At 32.7% G+C, this 22,457-nt stretch overlaps 1 protein-coding gene across 1 annotated transcript; it reads right to left on the bottom strand.

Annotated features, from left to right (window-relative positions):
* Positions 1-5,015: 5,015 nt before the first annotated feature.
* On the bottom strand, positions 5,016-21,763 carry LOC131626396 (protein DETOXIFICATION 40-like). Its single transcript, XM_058897210.1, has 6 exons — positions 21,324-21,763; positions 19,554-20,185; positions 6,277-6,333; positions 5,830-6,187; positions 5,514-5,600; positions 5,016-5,418 (listed from the first exon to the last, which is right to left on the bottom strand). Exons 1-6 carry the CDS (start codon positions 21,687-21,689, stop codon positions 5,350-5,352), a joined length of 1,569 nt encoding a protein of 522 aa, XP_058753193.1. The 5' UTR covers positions 21,690-21,763; the 3' UTR covers positions 5,016-5,349.
* Between the last annotated feature and the right edge of the window lie 694 nt (positions 21,764-22,457).

Below are 22,457 nucleotides of genomic sequence, written 5' to 3'. Positions count from 1 at the left end.
CAATGTCAATCATCTCACAAGATAGCACGTTTCACAAGCTTTCCAACGATATAAAGAACACGCAAATCGGAGTTACGAGTCAAAAGATATGAAAGATTGAAGTTAGGAAGTAAAGGAAGCAAAAGTAGGTCGACCTACCTTCGACCTAGGTTGACCTAACAGGTCCAGAAACGAAAGAAACAGCTCCAGGTCGACCTAAACTCACCCTCGGTCGACCTAACAGTGCCAGAATCAAAAATGAAGGTTTTAGGTCGACCTAAACTCATCCTGATGCCATTCTTCATGAATGTTCAGCATACAAGCAAATATCAAACATGCAATGCTATGAGTCAAGAGCAAACACATTATTCAGCAAATTGATTGGTCTTTAAGAGCAAAATTAAATATTCCATCGAACAATTAGCATGCAAGCATTGTATCGTAAACATTGTGATTATATCATCAAGAGTAATCGTTATCAAACCTCAAATGGCATCAATTTAGCGTAGGCATCATGAATTATCATTCCACAATCAATCATCACATGCTAGAACTCAAAATTAAGCACAAATGCTTCACACATTCAAATCATCGAACACTTAGCATGCAATTTCTTGGATCATAAGCAACATGCATGTGGCATCATCAACAATTCAACGATAAATTTCAAATTCAATCAAATAATCAAGATCAAGACAAATCAATCAATCAACAAGCAATTATCATCATCAATTATCATAGATCCATCATCCACAATCAAAAATCATCATGATCAATGTCGAATTAAGCAACAAAATCAATGATCTAGCAAGGTTTGTAGTGAATTTATCGGATCGAATGAAGAGAATGTGATCGGATGAACACGAAAGCGAACACGACGCGAACACGAACAAAATCCAAGAGATGTGAGGGAGAGAGTGGAGCGTGAGATCCTTTGATAGGGAGAGTGACGCGCGACACTTCAATCGGAGGAGAAGATCTTGATTTGTGCTTTGATCTTCATTTGCTCTTGAGATTTGATCTTGAATTGATGAAGTTTTTGTGAGTTTTTGTGGTTTTGATCCAAGAAAATTGAGAGAGAATTGAGAGAAAGTGTTTTTGATTTTTTGGGTGAAATTGAAGTTATGAGAGTCCTCTTTTGATTTGTGAAGAGCAAAATGTTTATATATTGTCAACGCGAAATGTCCAAATTGTCCTCGGTGCGTCTTATTTTGGCTTGTTTTTAAGGAAACTCGGTTCGGCTCTGAATTCCGGCACGAAACCAATGCCACTGTGAAGATGACCAAATTTGTGACTCGTCGCCGCGAGAATCATCTCAATCCGATATACGATGAAGAAATTACGCGCGTTTGAATGACGAGAAACGTCGATTCATCTGGGGCGACTGTGCAGAATCTTGTGAGTACCGCTCAAAGAACTCGATAAAACCCTATCTTCGGCTCAGAATCTGAACAGGCATGTATGACGAAGAATCGAAGCTAACGAAATTTCCAAGAAAATGCCGCCAGAATGAACTTCATACGATAAAAATCGAAGAAGTTATGAATTTTCGAACTCGGCGCGACATACTCGAAAACACACTTTTTACCGAAACAACGCGACGATCCTTAAAATTCTGGGAATTTTACGTGCATAATTGGCCTTCGGTCCAAACATATGAAATCTTGGTAATGATGGTACGGAGCTCCAGTTAAATTTTCAAGCAAATCCGACGAGCGGATTAGGAGATATGAATTTTCCGAGGTCCGAAATCCTACATTCAGCACTGTTTTTCACTACGAAACCTCAAGTAATTTGCAAATCTGGCAACCTTCCTCAAAGAATTGGCTTCCGAGCCGAACACGAAAGTTGTAGATATTTTCGAAACGGTCATGACTGCGCGGGAACTTAGCTCATATCACATTCCAAATATGACTTGCGAATTTTCTCGTATTTCCACTGTTTAAACCATTTTTCACGCCTTTCTTCTTAAACCCATGAAAACTCTTTATTATTTTTCTTCAATTTTTGAAAGACGAAATAAACGTCATTATTAACTTATAGCTCAAAAAAAGAGGGAAAATTTTGGGGTGCAACAGCTTTTCCCTAGAGTTCTACAAGAAATTTTGGTTGGTTATTCGGGAGGATCTTGTTAGACTATGCAACGACTTTCACGCAAAAGGCTTTCTTGTGAAATCTATAACCTTTTAATTTATAGATTTGATCCCAAAGAGCAACAATTCGCAAAATATAGGTGAATACCGTCCTATTTGTTTGGTGGGAAGTCTTTACAACATTATTGCGAAAATCTTGGCGGCTAGATTGAAAGTTGTTATTAGTAATTTGGTCTCTAATAATCAAACCGCTTTCGTGCCGGGTAGAAATATGATGGATGGAGTTTTATTGGTGAATGAGATAATTGATTGGACAAGAAGAAAGAAAAGAAGTTGTTTTTTGCTTAAGGTGGATTTTGAAAAGACGTATGGTTCCGTTTCTTGGGAATACCTTAGAGAATGTTGAGGAGGATGGGTTTTGGGGATAGATGGATGAAATGGATGGAGGCGCTTATATTTACGAGTCACATGTCCGTGCTAGTCAATGGGACTGCAACAAAGGATTTCGAGGTGCAAAAAGGTTTGAGACAAGGCGATCCGTTGTCCCCGTTTCTCTTTGTTCTAGCTATGGAGGGTTTAACCGCTCTTGTGAGAAAATCGGTAGAAGTGGGGGAGTTCAAACCTTTAAAATTTAGGATTGAAGATTTTGTGGACATTTTACAATTCGCGGATGACACTATAAATAATCCTTGGAGAAGTTACTTGTGACAATCTTTGGAATATGAAAGTTGTTGAGAGGTTTCGAGATAGTTTCGGATTTGAAAATCAATATCTCTAAAAGTAATATCTTGGGTGTTAACGTAGGGGATTGGTTTTTTAATTCGGAAACGACGTTTCTTTCTTGCAAGAAAGGTGAGATACTTTTCAAATTCTTAGGAATCATGGTAGGGGGAGTCATAGAAAGAAGAAAGTATGGTCCGAGGTGATAAACAAAATTATGAGTAGACTCTCATCTTGGAATGGTAGGAATATATCTATGGGAGAGAGTCACTCTTATTAACACGGTGTTAAATGCAATTTCAACGTTTACCCTATCCTTTTACAAAGCTCCGGGAAAGGATTTACAAGAGATAAGAAGTCTTCAAAGCAATTTTTTATGGAGTGAGAAAGTAGATAAAAAGAGTATTCATTGGGTGAATTGGGAAAAGATTTGCAAACCAAAGGAGAAGGGTGGTTTAGGTGTGAGAGATGTAGGGGAGGTTAACAAGGATATTCTTCTAAAATGGAAGTGGAGGATTTTGAAAGAGGATAAAGCTATTTGGAGAAGATTTTTGTTGTTGAGGTACCATTATCCAAAACTAAAGGTGCAAGCTCCGATAGGGGAAATGTGTAGTAAAGAATATTCTATTTGGTGGAAGGATATTATCAATAATGATTTGATCAATGAGTTTGTTGTTAATGGATTTACCGGTTGTTATAAGTGTTGTTGTAAAAATGGAAAAGATACTCTTTTTTGGCATAGTTTATGGTTGGGAGATCAATCTCTTCGCGAGTTATTTCTGGAATTGTTTGATATGTCAACCATTAAAAATTGTGCGATTGCGGATTTGTTAGTGTTGGATAACAGCAGCCACAGTTAGGCGCCGAAGCTGCTGTTCCGCAGTGGTGTTGTTTTGGCTGCTGTTACCGCGGCTGTCTTGGACTGTGCTGGGTGGCTTCGTCTCTGTTCCGCGCTGGAAGCGGTGCGGCTGAATGTGTCGGAGAATGATGGTTTTTCTTGGTGCACTAATTTGGAAAATGAGTTTTCAGTGGCTAGCATATCTAACATTGTTAGTGTTTCCAAATCTTTTGCTTGGAGATTTTTTGTGGAAATAATTCCTTCCAAAGATCTTCTGTTGAAAAGGGGAATGGCTAATTTGAAAAATATGGATTGTGTTTTTTGTGGCGCACATCCGAAGAACTTGTCGCACCTCTTTTTCAATTGTCAAGTGGTGAAAGAGATTTGGAAGAGTATGTATGCTTGGTTGGGTATTATGGAAGACATCAACGGTGAAGAATTCTTGGATTTCGGCTTAATTTAAGAAAGAGTGAAGAATGCCAATCATAGTGTGAAGATCAATTTTATTTGGATAGCTACAATTTGGAGTATTTGGCTAATGAGGAATGCCATAATTTTTGTGGGGGAGTCTTTTTTCTATGATGTGGTTTGTTCCAATATCATTTTTTTTGAGGTGGTTGTCTAATGGATACCATAAGTTTAGATCTATTTATTATGAATGGTTTAAACTCCGTTTATCTTGTACAAACACTTTCTAGTATTTTTTTGTAAGGGTTGCACCTCTAGTGCAAGCTTTATAATCAATTGCTTATTAAAAAAAAAACCTTCTTTTGTACCTCTCCAAGTGGTAGCAAGCCACACAACATCAACCTTACTCCCTTTAATCTTTTTTGTACGAAAGAACAAATGTCAATCCATAAAACTCGACAAACACTCATCCTCCAATCTATCTTCTTTGCCTACCCAAAGAACAATTTCGCTCCAAACATTCTTCACCACCCAACAACCAAAAAAAGAATAGTTTCTATTCTCTAAGAATTGGACAATTGTTGAATCTCAAAGATTTGAATGATACAATTAAAATTATTGTAAATAATTAACTCTTTAAGTATGACTATTAAGAATTGTGTTTTTTCATTTTTTTTCCATCGGATGGATGGTTGGTTTTGTGAATTAGTAATTGTTCCTTTAACTATCAGAATCATATTAAATTTCTCACTTTTTCTAATTCTATCATGTTTTAATTAATCATTTTGAGCAATACATTGGAAGAAGGCTACAATGAAAGCCTTTTCAAAATTTAAAGCTTCACACATTTAGCCTTTGCTACAGTGATTATCAGAACCACAAGTTACACCAGTAAATAACTGCAAAGTACTATAAAGATTTATTTTATTACTTTATTTTTAATATTCATCAGGTGAAACACATATAGATCTTTATCATTTAGAACATAAATCATACATTAAAAATGGATAAATTAATCCACATAATTTTATTCAACAATTTACAATAGATAGCAAACCACAAACACACCATACCATACCATCCCTAGCATAATGCATTCTTCTGATCATATGCATTGCCAACAAATATACACCACTTCCTCGCAACTATATGAACACAATCAATCATACACTGAATTTTACATGACATTAACATAATTTTTATAGTTTCTCACTTTTCAAAGAAAGAAGAAAAAATTGCTTAATCATATATCACAGCACTGATTCATTTGGACTAATGACATCTTAATCAAATTGCAAAACAAAGGGCCTCTCAGTTCTTAAGGAGTGTCTCATCAGTCTTGTCCTCCCACTTGTTCAACCTCTTTCTTGATTCTTCAACCTGCTAATAAAACATGGTTTATCTCATGTATTTCACGTAATGCCAACAAATATATTAGTAAATTCATTTCTAGAAGGTGTTTAAGTAATTCAAACCTCTTTACTCCAATCGGTTCGAAATGTAGACCACACTAAAATAATGGTTTGCAAAACTGTCCCAGCTAACATTCCCAACCATATTCCCTATACACAAAAAAAAATTCAATAATCGGTATTAAGAACTAAAAGCAACACTTAACAATTTTGACTTTAGGCAACATAAAAAGCGTGGCTAAAACCATAAAAATTTGTAGCCAAAACCTTTAGGTCACCATTGTCTATTCCTTTAGCCCGGTTATTTTACTTCTACTCAACAGATTCTAAACACCAACGTTGTCTTAAACATGAATAGACCATGGTTAAAGATTCATACCTTGGCACCGAATTTGAAATAGAAACCGAGAACTGAACCCAAAGGTATGCCAATTCCATAATAACAACCAACATTTACATATGCAACAAAGCTTTGCCATCCACATCCAACAGCCACCCCAGATAAGACAGGTTGAACGCCATTGAGGACGATGGCAAGAGCGAGGAGAGGACAAAGATCTGAGACAGCGGCAGAAACCTCTTCTCCGCCGGTGAAGATATAGCTTATGACATCTCTTAAAGCAAGAACCACAAGTGCTATAATAACTGATATTATAAAAGAAATCACTGTCACCACCAAAACAGAAAATGAGGCTGATTTTGGATTTCCTGCTCCTAATTCATTGCTCACTCTAACACTGCATGATTGTCAAAACAACAAGTTGGAAGTTTCAACCTCAAAAATGATAAATAGAATTGAATAAAAGTAAAAGAAAGAGAATCAAACCTTGCAGCTGCGTTAAATCCAACTGAGATCATGAACGTCCATCCAGATACTGTAGTACTGCAATATATATAAAGAAACACATTAGTTAAAAAAGTATCATTTTTGTTATGAAGCACTTCATGGGAGATACTCTTACTAACTCTTGCTAACTTTTCTCTACAAATAGTTTTTAAATTTATTATTTTAAAGTTAAAAATTATATTTATTATGGTCTTACAAAATGAAAAATAAATTAAATAGTTAAGATTATTATTTTAAGGTGTTTAAGTAAATTAATTGCTAGAAGGTGTTTAAGTAATTCAAACCACTTTACTCCAATTTATTATTTTAATATCCATCACAATTTATTACAAAATGAAAATAAATTAAATAAGATAATAAATAGTTAAGATTATTATAGGTCAAATAAAAACTATTTTTTGAAAAATAACAAGTTTATTAGCTTATTTGATGTGTAAACTCAAAAATATTACATGTCAATGATCTTTTCTCTCTTATTCAAAGGTTCTAAGTATTGATTCAGAGCATACAACAATTTTAAATTAAAAAATATATATATTTATACTAAAAGAATGTGCAAACAACATTTAGAAAATTACATGTAGTATCATTTTAGTCACAAATTTATTTCCCAAGAGTCTTGGTGGCTAGGCTTGTTATTATCATGGATAAGCTTATTTCTCCTAATCACCCAACCTTTCTTAAGGAATATTGTTATGTGAGATATTGGATCGAACTCTAGTATAGTCAAAGGATAGCTGGTGGCAAAATGTGCATGTTGTAGTCGAAGATGGGTCTAGCATGCAAGTATCGGAGATGCTAGGATTGTTAGCATGTTAAATTAGGTTTTAGTGTTTAAATCCTAATTTGTTAAGTTAGCTTGTTTATTAAGTTAGCTTGTGTAATGGGCCTTGTGGAAAAAGCCCATTAGTTAGTATGTTAATAAATAGCATACTAGTATCTCATCATTGCATACAGCAAATCGTAATTTAGGGTGAGAGGGTTATTTGTTATTCTTGTAACGCTTGTAATCTTATTTGAAGATAAAGTAAGAGAATAGTAGTTGTAACCAATCCTTGTTACGTTGTTCTTATTGTCTTCCCTAATTCCCTATTATACTTCGTTCTTGACATCTGTTTTCACAATAAATTGGTGCGGTGAGCATGGAGAAGATGCCTTCAACAAAAGTATGAGAATGAAAAATTCACCGGAGTGAATGATTCGGTCTGTGGCGCTTGAAGATGAAAGCCCTACTGGTTTAGCAGGGTTGTTTGGAAGCGTTGAAGGGAGTGATGGCTATGGACGCTGGGTTAACGGAAAGAGAGAAGACAACCATGATCGAGAAAGCACACAACGCAATTTTGTTGAGCCTTGTGATAAGGTTCTTCGACAAGTATCAAAGAGAACGATGACATCAGGGTTATGGGTGAAACTTGAAAGTTTGTACATGACCAAATCACTGGTAAATCGACTCTACCTGAAGCAAGCTTTGTATTTATTTAAGATGATTGAAGACACAGTGTTGGCTGAGCAGTTGGATATGTTCAACAAGATGATTTTTGATCTTTAAAATATTGATGTGAAGATCGATGATAAAGATCAACCGTTGTTACTATTGTGCGCTTTGCCTCGATCACATGCTCACTTCAAGGAAACTCTCTTGTATGGAAGGGAGTCCATGACCTTTGAAGAAGTTCAATCAACCCTATATTCTAAGGACTTGAACGAACGAAAGGATCATAAACCTTTGACTGTTGGTGAAGGTTTGGCCGTTAAGGGCAAATTCTCGCGAAAGGATGGTAAGTTCGACAAGAAGAAGGGCAAAAGTCAGTTGAAGTCTTATAGTGGCGAAGCATCTGGTATTTGATGCTATCATTGTAAGAAGGAGGGTCACACAAGAAAGGTGTGCCCTGAACGCCTGAAAGATCATGGAGGAAAGGATAATGGAAATACAGCCATTGTTCAAGATGAATTCGAATCATCTGTTGTTCTTGTGGTTTCAAGTGGTGACTCTAATAAGGAGTGGATTATGGATTTAGGCTGCACTTGGCACATGACTCCAAACAAAGACTTGTTCGAGGAATTATGTGATCAAGATGGTGCATCTGTATTGCTGAAAAACAATAAAACTTGCAAAATTACAGGTATTGGATCTGTGAGATTCAAGATCCATGATGAGTCAATAAGGTTGTTAACTGAAGTCAGGTATGTTCCTGATTTGAAAAGAAATTTGATTTCTCTTGGGGAATTCGACAAGAAAGGATATGTTTTCCAATGAGAGAAAAGTATCCTAAGAGTCATGAAAGGGTCGAAGGAATTCTTGAGAGGCGTGAAGAAACAATGCTTGTATACCCTCGAGGCTGAAGTTTTAAGTGGTTCGAAAAATTTTGTATCCATGAAACCTTTGTCGAAGACGGAAATTTGGCACATGAGATTAGGCCATGTCATTGAAAGGGGTCTGGTCGAATTAGGGAAACAAAATTTGCTTGGTGGAGACAAAGTCGAAAAGCTGGAGTTTTGCGAACCCTATGTACTTGGAAAATCTTGCAGAGTGAAGTTCAACAAAGGCAAACAAAGAACACATGGATCCCTTGATTACATCCATGGTTATCTTTGGGGCCTGCAATGTGTGCATCACATTGTGGAGCGAGGTATTTCCTATCCGTAGTAGATGATTATTCCAGAAAATTATGGGAATTCATCCAGAAGACTAAGGATGAAAATTTTGAGAATTTCAAAAGTCAGATGACTCTGGTCGAAAATCAGACTGGCAGAAAGGTCAAGAGGTTGAGAACCGACAATGGCCGTGAATCTTGTAATGAGGCGTTCGACAAATTTTGTGTCGCCTCTGGTATTGCAAGGCATAGAACTACTGCAGGTACTCCACAGCAAAATGGTTTGGCTGAAAGGTTTAATCGAACTATTTTGGAGAGAGTTAGATACATGTTGACTAGTGCTGGATTAAAGAAGTTGTTTTGGGCCGAGGCTGTTTCGACGGTAACATATTTGATAAATAGATGTCCTTCGACAGTGTTAGATATGAAGACATCTGAAGATGTTTGATCGATACATCCACCAGATCTCGACAGACTTAGAGTATTTGGTTGCGTAGGCTTTGCTCACATTAGGCAAGACAAGGTCGAATCTAGAGCTCTGAAATGCACGTTCATGGGATATCCTGAAGAAGTCAAAGCTTATAGGCTATGGTGCCTAGAGCCAGGTCACAGAAGGAGTATCACAAGTCGAGATGTAGTTTTCAGCGAAGCTGAAATGGCTTTTAAGAAAACTGATGATGTTGGTCGAAGTACAAAAACATCTGACGAAGAGATGGAACAGGTAGAGATTCCTATTGAGGTGGAGCATGTTGATGGTGAATTGCATATCCCTGATGAAGTCGAAAAAGAGGTAGAAGATGCTGAGGAAATTGAGGAAATTGTCGATGACTACCTATTGTCAAGATATAGGTCAAGAAGAGTCATCAAGCCACGTAAGAGACTTGGGTATGTAGATCTTATAGCTTATGCCTTAATCTCTGCAAGTGAGGTTCTAGACGAAGAACCTAGAGGCTACAAGGAAGTTATGAGGAGTCGAAATAAGACTGAATGGTTGAAGGCTATGAATGATGAGATAAAAGCTCTTCATGATAATCACACTTAGGAACTGATCAAGAAACTTGATGGAGCAAGGTTAGTCAGCTGTAAATGGATTTTCAAAATTAAGGACAGAATCAGAGGAGTTGCGTTGAAAATATATAAGGCAAGGTTGGTCGCAAGGGGCTTCACTTAGAAAGAAGGTGTCAACTTCAATGAAGTGTTTTCTCCTGTTGTGAAGCTTAGGTCTTTGAATGTTGCTTGCCGCGGTGGCACAGTTCGATATTGACCGGGAACAGATGGATGTGAATACTGTGTTCTTGTATGGTGATCTAGATGAAACGATCCTGATGAGGCAGCCTAAAGGGTATGTCAAAAAGGGGAAGGAAGATTATGTGTGCAAGCTAAAGAGATCTTTATATGGACTGAAACAGTCTCCTCGACAGTGGAGTATGAGATTCAACAAATTCATGGCACGCATAAGTTTTTCTATAAGCCAGTTTGAACACTGTGTTTACTTCCGATTTGGACCAGTCAATTCATTTATTCTTTTGTTGCTTTATGTGGATGATATTCTCATAGAAAGAAACAATGTCAAAGATGTAAAGTGGGTGAAGGTTGAACTCAATAAGGAGTTCGATATGAAGGATCTGGCAGGTGCATCCAGGATTCTTGGAATTGACATTCAAAGAGATAGAAAGCATTCGAAATTATGCTTATCTCAAAAGGCATACCGACGGAAGATTCTCGACAAGTTTGGTATGTCGAATTCAAAGCCTTTTGTGACTCCAACAAACCCTCAATTTAAGCTGAGTATTGATCGGTGTCCCAGTACTGATGTTGAAAGAGCATATATAAATAGCATCCCATATAATAATATAGTTGGTTCTTTGATGTATGTTATGGTCTGTACTAGACCCGATATAACATATGCAATAAGTCTTGTAAGAAGGTACATGGCGAATCCAGGAAAGGCTCACTGGAAAGAATTGAAGTGGATTCTAAGGTATATAAATGGATCTCTAAACAGAGTTCTAATTTATGGTGGAGCCTTGAGTGAAGATAGTAAAGCAGTAATCGAAGGATATGTCGACTCTGATTATGCAGGTTATATGGATTCAAGAAAATCTATTTTTGGATATGTTTTCACTATGTTTGGCAAAACCGTTAGTTGGAAAGCAACTCTTCAGAAGGTTGTTGCATTATCAACTACTGAAGCAGAATATATTGCCCTCACCGAAGCTGTGAAAGAAGCATTGTGGCTTGAAGGTTTTGCTAAGGAGCTGAAACTTCAGAGTGAAGGTATCACTGTTAAATGTGATAATCAAAGTGCAATACACATGTCGAAGAACTCAGCATATCATGAGCGAACTAAGCACATCGATGTGAGGTTGCATTTCATCAAAGGAGTAATCGAGCATGGAGAAGTCCAAGTGCTGAATGTTTCGATAGATCACAATGTTGTTGATATGATCACCAAGACATTGATGAGTTGTAAGTTTTTCCACTGTATGCATTTGATAAAGATGCATGAAGAAAGCTAGTTTGTTCCCTTGATGTTGTAGAGTTAGGTCCAAGGTGGAGATTTGTGAGATATTGGATCAAACTCTAGTATGATCGAAGGGAAGCTGGTGTCGAAATGTGCATGTTGTAGTCGAAGATGGGTCTAGCATGCAGGTGTCAAAGATGATAGGGTTGTTAGCATGTTAAATTAGGTTTTAGTGTTTAAATCCTAATTTGTTAAGTTATCTTGTTTATTAAGTTAGCTTTTGTAATGGGCCTTGTGGGAAAATCCCATTAGTTAGTATGTTATCTTTTATTATAAATAGCATACAAGTCTCTCATCATTGCATAGTGCAAATCCTAATTTAGGGTGAGAGGGTTATCTGTTATTCTTGTAACACTTGTAATCTTGTTTGAAGAGAAAGTAAAAGAATAGCAATTGTAACCAATCCTTGTTATTCTTCTTGTCTTCCCTATTATACTTTGTTCTTGACATCGTTTTTCACAACATGTTATTTTATGGGGTGGTTGATGTGAATGAGTTGGTGGATATGGCTAAGAAGAGCAAAAAAGAATGTCTTATTTTGAAAGTGGATTTTGAGAAATCTTGTGATTGGTTTTGTTGAACCATTTTATATTACATGCTTTATAGATTTGAGTTAAATGCTATGTGGAGGGTTAGATGTATGCTTGTGTGTTTTCCTGAAATGTTGAGATCTTGGTTAATGGTTGTCTGGTCCAAGAAATTAGTATCCAAAGAGGGATGAAGCAATTTGATCTCTTAGACCCTTTCTTTTTCATTCTTGTGGCATTAAGTCTCAGTGGGTTGTTCTCTAGGGCTGTGGACCTGGATCTTTTCTCGGGCTTTAGAGCAAGTTCTTCAAATTTGGCGTTCTCCCTTATTTTGTATGCAGATGGAACAATTATTCTAGATGATGTCTCTATTAAGAATCTTTGGAACCTAAAGGTTATTCTTCAAGGGTTTGCATTAGCATCAGATCTCTAGGTGAATTTTTCTAAGAGCACTATCATAAATGTTAATGTTGACACGAGTATGCTTTCTAATGAGGGATGGTTATCCTCCTAAATAATATTCTTAATGTCATTCATATCTTCTCTATGTCTTTCCTTAAGATGGTTGTTAATGTGTGGAAGAAGATATTTAAAATTCAATGGAGGTTTTTCTATGGATAAGGGAAAGGTTATTTTAAGACTTCTCGGGTTAGGTGGTATGATATGTGGAAGTCTAAGAATTTTGAAGGTCTCGATGTTCCTTATCTCTGGTTGGTTAACTAGGCCTTTTTTAGGTAAGTAGATGTGATTTCTTATCTCAGATGCTTCTAGTCTCTAGCGTGATTTTATATCCACTAGATATGGAATCATTCATGATTCATCTTTCATGGGTGGAAGAGGTGTTAGCCTTTAGTATGTATCTTATTGTTAGAGAGGAGTGTCCCTCCTTAGATCCAAAGATGAGGATCTATCATATTTGGTTAATGGCTAGTCTCCGCAAGAAATTTGGCTTGGATACTCCCACTTCTTTTTGGAAATAACTTTTGGTTGAGACCGCTCCTATAAGTGTTAGTTTCATAAGGTGTTACTTTATATTCAATCAGGTTGATTAGTTCATGGACGAGGTTGGGGTGAGAGAGGATGAGGTGTGGGTCTGGAATGTTAAATGGAGAAGAACCTTTCTTTATTATAAGGGTTAAATATGTTTTTTGTCCTTATAAATATTTTAAATTTTATTTTTAGTCCCTATTAAAAAATGACATACTTTAGTTCCTACAAATTTTTTATGCATGCGGTTATTATCCCTACTATTTTCTAAAATTTTGAAAAGTGTTTAATTATCCTTTAACTTTTAAATTTTTGAATAATTTTTTTCATACATGTTTAGAATAGTGCAAAATATTTATTTACCAAATTTTAGAATTTATTAAAATGGAAAGAATTAAATATGAGTTTTTAAAATTTTAAAATATAATATAGGGTTAATAGTAATTCACCCCACTGTAATGTTAGTGAATTTTGTTTTTGCCCCCTCCCTACCCTTTGGCAACGGTTTTTTCAAAAAAACCGTTGCCAAAAGCTGCCTTCGGCAACGGTAGGGGGATAAATCAAAACACGCTCATATTACAGGGGGGTAAACTACTATTAACCCTATAATATAAAAGTAATGAAAATCTTGATTTAGAAATTAAATTTTGAGTTCGTTTTTTTCAAGAAACTTTTTATAACGTTCTAAACATGTATGCAAAATAATCATACTAAAAATACACATTGGTTTAATAGCAGGGACTCAAATTACGTGCATAATAATTTTATAGGGAGTAAAACATGCGATTTTTTTATAGGGACCAAAAACAAAAGTTTATAAGGGTAATGTAGGTGATAAGAGGAAAATCCATTGGGTTAGTTGGAAGAGTATTTGTCTACCTATCGAGAAAGGCGGTCTTAGTATTCGTAGGATCCGGAATTTTAATATTGCTCTCTTAACAAATGGAGGTGGAGAATTTTGGGTGGTTCGGATGCATTATGTTATAAGGTGTTGAAAGCAAGATATTGCTTCGGTTACGCAGCGGATGCTGCTGCTGCTAGGCAACATTTTTTGGCTCCGACGGTAAGGGATGGTGTTGTGTGGGTTGAGGAATCGGATAACGTTTTTTCGGTTTGTAGTTGTTATGATCTTTCTTCTTTTCTCCATGTTCCTAGAGGTCCGGAGCAAGAACATGATATAGTTTTTTTTCTCTTTTATGAAAATTGGAAGTTCCTCAAAAGGTTAAGGCTTTAGGTTAGAGAAGTTTTATTAGTAGATTACCAACAAAGGATCTTCTTTTATCTCGCGATATTTCTTTTCCGCCTTCTGATGATTGTGTTCTTTACGGAATGAAGAGGGAGTCTTTGTATCATGTTTTGTTTGGTTGTTGTGTTTCTTCTTTGATTTGGAAGGAAATGGCTTTTTGGTTTAGTTTTATTCATTTTAAGTTTCATTGTATCTTGAGTAGTTTTTTGGGATGTCATAGTTTTGGAAAATCAAAAAGTGAAATCCGGTAGGGAAGGAACTATTTGGTTGACAATTTATTGTCTATTTGGAAGCTTAGAAATGAGATTATTTTCCGGAATGACTCTTGGAACGTTTCTGATACTGGTTGGGGCATTAAGGTGCTTATTTGGAGGTGGTTGTTCATTGGGAAAATTACTCCTACTTATTATAACTTATATGAATTTATCAATTTTCCTTTATTGTACTTGACATAGGGTATATTTGGTGAGTAATTTTTCTTCGGGGCGTGTTTTGTGCCTCGCCCTTTTGTAATCTCTTTGGTAGAACTCTTTGTTCTTTTAGTGATATCTTGATTAAAAAAAATTATAAGGATCAAAAACTTAGTTAACCATTTTTAGTTTGATCTAGATTTAATTTCTAATCTCCTTTCGATTATTTAGAATTTTTTTCCCTTCCTTAGAGAGTGGTATACGGTGGTGGCATTACGGATGGCTTATTTAATGTAGGCTCTACTTAATCGGGCCTCCTTGCTCGTGAGTTTCTTAGTGACCCTCCGATCAATAATGTAGATTTGGTTGTCCCTTGTATTTGTAGTAGTTGATCCCATTCTAAAGTTATTGTGTTCTCTTGCAAGCTTAATGACGATATAAAAAAACTCAAATTTTCTCTTTCAAATATAAATTAATTAATATTTTTTATTTTTATTTTTTTAAATTATGAAAGGAACTTATATGTTGGATTAATGGATTATTATTGTCATTATTTAATTTATATAAACAATCAATGTATTATATATATATATATATATATATATATATATATATATATATATATATATATATATATATATATATATATATATATATATATATATATATATATATATATATATATATATATATATATATATATATATATATATATATATATATATATATATATATATATATATATATATATATATATATATATATAAAAAAGCATATGCATATGCATAGTTTTATAATCTAGATTGGATCAACATGTTTAATAAAAAATTGAACTCTTAGCCAGTTCGATCAACCAAATAGATGTAGGGAGGATAATGATACACATCGATAGCGAATATATGTGAATTTTAAAATATCAGTATACATTTATAGATATTATTATTTAAATAAAAAAATACAAAATTATCATCAAGTAAAATTTCTTTATTCTCTTTTAAACATTTTTTTAAATTTAACAAAAAATAATAATAGCAAATAAATCACAATTATTTTGTTTTATTTTTTGTTTTACCTCATAATTATATTATATTCAACAAATAATTTTAATAATAATTACTAATTCAACAAAATAATATTAGTAATAAAATAATTTTGTATTTAACAAGATAATAATAATAATAATTATATTAATAATAATTATATTAATAATAATTTTAAATCAACAAATTAATATTTAAATAATTTAATAATTACTAATAGACACAGATATCCACGGATATGAATATGTGTAATGTACTATCAAATTTGTATCTGTATTGATAAAGTAACGGATAATAAAATACTCTTTAATTTTATTCATAAATATCCAATAAGACATCAGTCCTATCCATGATACCCATATGAGTTTTTTTTCATCTTAAATAGATGACATATATAATTTGATGAAAATCCACTAAACTTGATAAAAAAATGTTTTATTCATGGAAGCTAATAATTAGAATAAATTTTTTTTTATATAAACAAAACAATTTTAAGTTTCTCTAAAATTTTTCATTTTAAGTTGATGATATATTTATTTTTAAACAATGTTACAAATTATGACAAATATTCATATAGAAAACATTATGCAATTTTAAAATTAAATATATAAGTTACATATTATTAAAAATGTATTACAAAATCAATTTTCAATGTAGAAATATAAGTAGAGAAAAAAAAATTTGATTTCGATGAAATTAATTCAGAGCTAAAATAGAAGATCAAATTTGTAACTAAATTTTTTTTTAAGCCAATGAAATAAAAAATTGCACTAGGGGTGCAATTCTTATACCAAATTACAAGTTCTCAAAACAACGAAGCGGTAACTTATACCACTCATAATAACTAAATCTATATGTTATTAATATAGATTCATTTTAAAAAATAATTTCACATATTATATGTAATATGTAAAATAATAATAAATTTATATATTTTTGAGTTTTAGCTATAAAATGTCTTGACTAGATTGGTCCCCTCTCTACTTTTTAAAGCATGGTCCATAAACATTCAATCTAATCATTGAGTATATTCTCACTGTTGTTTTTTAATTATTTCACAACCTCAACAAAATTCATGACTACTCTTTAAAATAAGTTTGGATTGATGGAAGAGACTGAAATGGAATGGAGCGAAATAATTTAAACTTATGTTTTATTGTTTGGATTGATTAAAAATAGGTGGAATTGAGCGAAATCGGATGGAGTGTATTCCATTCCATTCTATCACTTTCTATCATTTTTTATATACTCGGATTTGGACGGAATGACAAAATATTTATATTCCGTCATGAAATACCCAAACAACAAAATGTCATTTTTATTCCATTCTCTTCTGCTCCATTCTACTCCATTGTATTCCGCTCCGTTCATTTTAGTCTATCCAAACATAGCCTTAAGGATTTAAAAAAAAATTTAATTTTAAATATATTGAATATAAATATTTGAGTAAAACAAATATTTCTAAAGAGAAAAAAGAAATATTTTACATATAATTTAAACAAAAAGCCTAATTTCTACAAAAATTTCCAATTATGATATTGACAGTGTAAAACTGTTTTACACTATCGGTATATATATGAAATAAGTTAATATTTTGAACAACACACTTAAAATCTCATAGATTTTGAACAGATTAATTTTAATTCATACAAACTTATTATCATTATCATTATTATTATTTAAAACTACCAGTTTATAATAATGATATAATTGCATATATTTTTGGAGATTTCAATTACTATAATTTTAGATTAAATTAATGATATAATTATATATATTTTTAAAATTGTAATATTAAGTAGATATTTATAAAAAAAAAAACATAACAATGAAAATATCCATTTCTTCAACAAAATTGAGAGAATCTCTACTCGGGCATAAGATGATATACATGTTTCTCAACGAGAAAGTAACAAGATAGACAAACAGAATGTTTTGTTATTCTCAAAAGTTTGTTTTCTATTTGTTGTCCTCGCACTTCACTGATTGATGGAGTTTATTCGTTTCTCAATAATGATAGATTGATAGTAACTACATAGTTTTTCTCCTCCATAAATTCAAAAGTCAAACAAATACTATTCCTTTCTTATTGTTTACAGTCAATTTTAATCATTTATAACTGACAAAGAAAATATATTAGAATAATAAATTTGATGATTATCTTTTAAAAAGGATCTTAATAGTAACATTATCTATGGTCCTGTTTTTTCATGAATCAAGTTTGTAATTTTTTTTTTTTTTAAATCTTTCAATCAATTTTGGAAGTTTAGGATGCATGACACCACCACCAGAGTTGTCGTCTGCTTAATTGTAGATTTCAAATTGGATTCCTCCAAAGTGAACTAACTATTCGATAAGACAAAGCTACAATATATTTCCAAAATTTTCACCTTTGGAAAAAACATTCTTTCAATTTCACCATGTGTACTGTCCCTTTGTTTGAGTAGACAGTCTATTGATTTTTGTTTTGTTGTAGTCTTCTAACTCTTTTTTATTAAGAATGTCGGTATACAAAATTCTATAATCCGATTTAATCAAGATTTATTTGATGTGTTTGATAAAAAATTTAAGGTTAAGTATTTTTAAATTAAAGAACTTTTAATTAGAGATCTTATTTTTAAAGAACCTATTTAATTAAGTAGACGACTTATATTTAAAGAACCTATTTAATCAAGATGCTACTTGTGTTTTTTTTTTCATTTGCAGGTAGAAGATCTACCACATTTGCTTTTGCAGTGTTCAAAGCTTAACAGGTTAAGGACAAGAATATATCTCTGGTTGTATTTTTTTTTTCAAAAGGCAAATGGATTAATAAAACGCACTAGGGGTGCAACCCACAAACACGGTTACAAAGATTTGAAACAATCTATTGTTGAAGATTGTTGCAGCCATCTATTGTTATGTGTAAATTTAGTGTCAGGAAAGATGTCAAGTAAAAGAGTATGAGCTATACGGTTAACAATATGTTGGTGCATTTGGAAACTTAGAAATTATATGATCTTTAATAATGCAGAATTTGACAACGAAGAACAATTTTACTTGATTCTATCGCACTCTTGGTGGTGACTTGCAATAGTAGCTAAAAAAAAGTCTTACTTGTAACTATTATGACTGCTTTAAAAATTATTTTTTGTGTACTTGAATTTTGCTAATTTTTCACGTTTTCTTTCCTAATTTCTCTCGTAAGAGTTTGAGTACCCATAATTCTCAAATTCTAATATAAGAGTTTCTTATAAAAAAATTAAATAGACGAAATAATGATTAAAAGCTGAAAAATTTATTTATTGAGTAGATAAAATGAATTATTTTAAAGCCTTAATGTGATATAAACTTTTAAATGGAATTAAATCATATTTTTACAAAGGAAGCCATGTAAAAAAAATCTAATTAATGAAAGGTTAGACTTAAGACTTAAAAATTAATGGGATAAATAACCTTCACCCCCCTGCCATATGGACGAGTTTTGAGTTTGCCCCCTATTAAATTTTTTTGTTAGATTCCCCCCTTATAAAACACAGATTCCATTTCTGGAACCCCCTATGATAGGGATAGGGGGTTCCAAGAAATGGAATCTGTGTTTTATAAGGGGGGAATCTAACAAAAAAATTTAATAGGGGACAAACTCAAAACTCGCCCATATGGCAGAGGGTGAAGGTTATTTATCCCAAAATTAATTAATATAGGTTTGATCTAGAACTTCCAAGGCGTCTTCTTATCAAATTCAAATAGACAAAATAATATATAAACAGCTGAATAATTTATTTAAAAATAATTAAAATGAATTATTTGAAATCCTCTAAGATAGTGTCAGAACTCTATGCCATTATCATGGTCAAAGTGTCCTAATATCCGCGTTGTATTGTAGAAAGTTAAACATACTATGATGATTGTGGAAATTAAAATATAGGTAGAATGAAATGGAACTTACCAAATAGAGAGAGAATCAAGAGCCAATTCAGGATGAGGAAGTAACCCAGCAAGCAAAACCAATATTTGATAGTACCAAGTCTCTAAACACAGCATCACTGCTGATGCAGCTGACAATTTGAAAAACTCTCCTAACCCTGTAAAGGCTTGAAAACTAAACCCTTTCCATGTATGTTTACACTTTTCACTCTTGACAATATAAACAAATTGTGCTATCACAATTATCCACCAAGAGAAACTCAAAACCAATGATGCACCCAATAAACCAAGTCCAATTTTGTATATAACAAGGTAACTTATTATAAGGTGAATAAACAATGTTGCTGTTGATATGTATGCACTTGGTGCAACTATGCTTTGTGCTTGAAGATATTTTTGGATTGGAAAGTTTACAGCATAGGCAAATATTTGTGGGATTAGACCATAGACAAAAAGTGATGCTGCTGATGCAATTTCTGGAGATTCTCCTAGAAATATCAAAAGTGGTTTGGAGAATATGTATAGTAGAGTCAATATTAAACCAGCTAGTGTGAGAAGAACTGTGGATCTTTGCAAATATATGCCTAACATGTCATATTTTTTTGCACCAAATGCTTGTCCACATAGTGTCTCAACTGCACTCCCCATGCCTAACTGTTCATAAAAAATTCAACAAATTTAAATTGATAGATAAAAAAATTCTCTTATTTTTTATAGAGCTCAAGTAGTAAATGAATTCATGTTAAGAAATAAAGTTTCAAAAAATATCGAATTTGGATAACTAAAATCCTATTTTCCTGAAAACCTGTTTCCTAGAGAAAAGGACCCTATTAATTCAAAGTTGTCCAGAGTTGTGAACTGAGGTATAAACAGTGATCAAACATTGTTTCCACTAAGAATCAAACTCGGTATTCTCTGAGTCTTTAAAGAAGCTCATTTATCACTAAAGCCCAAGTATTTGGTTAATTTATTATTAATTTTTATTAAATATAGTTTTAGTTATATTTTTTATTCTTTTCATTTATATAATGTGTAATTATGGTCCTCACAATTTTATTCTAAAAATTTTAGTCTCGTTTATTTTACTAAAAATTATATAGACATTCATTTAAATCAGTACAATAAATTTTAAAAAATATATAAATTCAATATCGCTAAAATTGATAAAAATAAAAATTAATTTGGATCAGAAAAATATTTTTTAAATCAGAACATGATTTTTAAATAGATCATAGATGAACTCATGCATACACTTTGACTGATGATTAAAATCCTATCATCTTTATTTATCAATAGCGGATTCAGTTCGCCTTGATTTTGAGGGAGGTTTTAGTTTATGATTTTTATTGTTCTCATGCTGAATTTGGATCTGTAGATGGTGATTCCGTCGGTAAGACCTCTAACTGTTAACTGCTTAAGCAATTTAATTTATGTATTTTATTTGATTTGCTTTTTTATTGGTCATGGTGTTTTTTAATTAAATTTTTATTTGTGTTCTTTATAATTTTCTGAATATTTGATGATTTTCTCCTATATATTAATATATTATTTTATTAAAAATTAAATATATTAGATTATCTACGTCTCTTTGTATTTGTAGAGTTGACACATCATTGATTCCATATGTGATGAATCATACTTGATTTACCAATCTGAACCAAACAAGCAATTCAACCAGACAAAAAAAAACAAACAAAGTCGAAAGAGACAACAAAATAAATAAATGCAAACTTAATCACTAAATCACAAGAGAAAAACCAAATCTACGTTAAAAACAGAGAGAGAGTAATACCATGAGACCATAAGCAAAGACTTGTATCCCATTATTTCCAAGAGAAGCAGCAGCAAGCTCCAAATTACCAAGATGACCAGAATATATTTGAGTGGACATTGACGTAACATTGTTGACAAGGTACACAATAACAGCAGGGGCAGCAAGGTAAAAAAGCATCTTAAACTCAACCCATGTAGCAAGTCTAAGACGTTTAACAAAAGGAACACTTGTGTCTGAGAGTATTCTTTCGAGTTCACCATCTGATTCATGTTTTGAACCAAAAGAATGTGTGAAGGATGTTGGTAGTTGTGGTGGTGTTGGTTCATTAGGTTCTAGCAATGGTTCATCAATATCTTTGTGGACATGATCAGAAGTGGTATCCATTTGGTGAATATTTGGTGTGAGGGTTAGCCACAAACGCAAATGAATCTGTGTATGATGAAAGTTTGATATCTGTGGTGGTTATTATAGTAGGTTTGGATTTTTATTTTTTTTTGGGTGGAAATTTAACTTATTATGTGGAAAGTTGATTTTAATAGTGACATGAGAATAAATTTTTAAGATTGATGTATATAATGTATGTTAAAATAGTTGATTTTAATATATATATATATATATATATATATATATATATATATATATATATATATATATATATATATATATATATATATATATATATATATATATATATATATATATATATATGTTAAACACGCATGTCATACTTTTAGCAATTGTTATTGAATATTTGATGGACTTAATCCTGGCAGTCAAAATAGGATACAATGATTAGAAGTTGTAATTTATTGTTTTCTAAAAAAGATTTGTATTTAACATAGAGGTGTTCGGCATAGTCGAAGTAGTAGAAGTCAGCAGTTGTATTTGACAGTGTCGAATACATAAGAAAACTGTTAATTCAAAATATAATTTGTATGTTTTGGATTTGAGCTGTATGTTTCGGGATTGGGCCTTGGTTTCCTTTAATTAGGCACGCCGTTGTAATTTCATAATAGTTTTTAAATAGCAACTTCAGTACTAACTTTTACATTAAACAATTTTCTCTCTTTTCTTTCTTTCTATCTTCTTCTTCAATCTTCTTGAAATCCTAATTGTTCCATATGTTCCAAGAAATTGGTATCAACGAGTTCA

This window comes from Vicia villosa, unplaced genomic scaffold, assembly GCF_029867415.1.
Source record: "Vicia villosa cultivar HV-30 ecotype Madison, WI unplaced genomic scaffold, Vvil1.0 ctg.000286F_1_1, whole genome shotgun sequence".
Taxonomy (NCBI): Eukaryota; Viridiplantae; Streptophyta; class Magnoliopsida; order Fabales; family Fabaceae; genus Vicia; species Vicia villosa.
This window is presented reverse-complemented; position numbering and strand designations above follow the sequence as displayed.

Bases quoted from the DNA above. Each gene is read 5' to 3' on its own strand.
- LOC131626396 (XM_058897210.1), bottom strand. From the start codon at position 21,689: ATGGATACCACTTCTGATCATGTCCACAAAGATATTGATGAACCATTG. The intron at 20,186-21,323 runs GTATTACTCTCT...TTTTATGAACAG, and splicing joins TCTTTGCTTATGGTCTCATG to TTAGGCATGGGGAGTGCAGT. The intron at 5,419-5,513 runs GTTTGAATTACT...TTTTATTAGCAG, and splicing joins GAACCGATTGGAGTAAAGAG to GTTGAAGAATCAAGAAAGAG.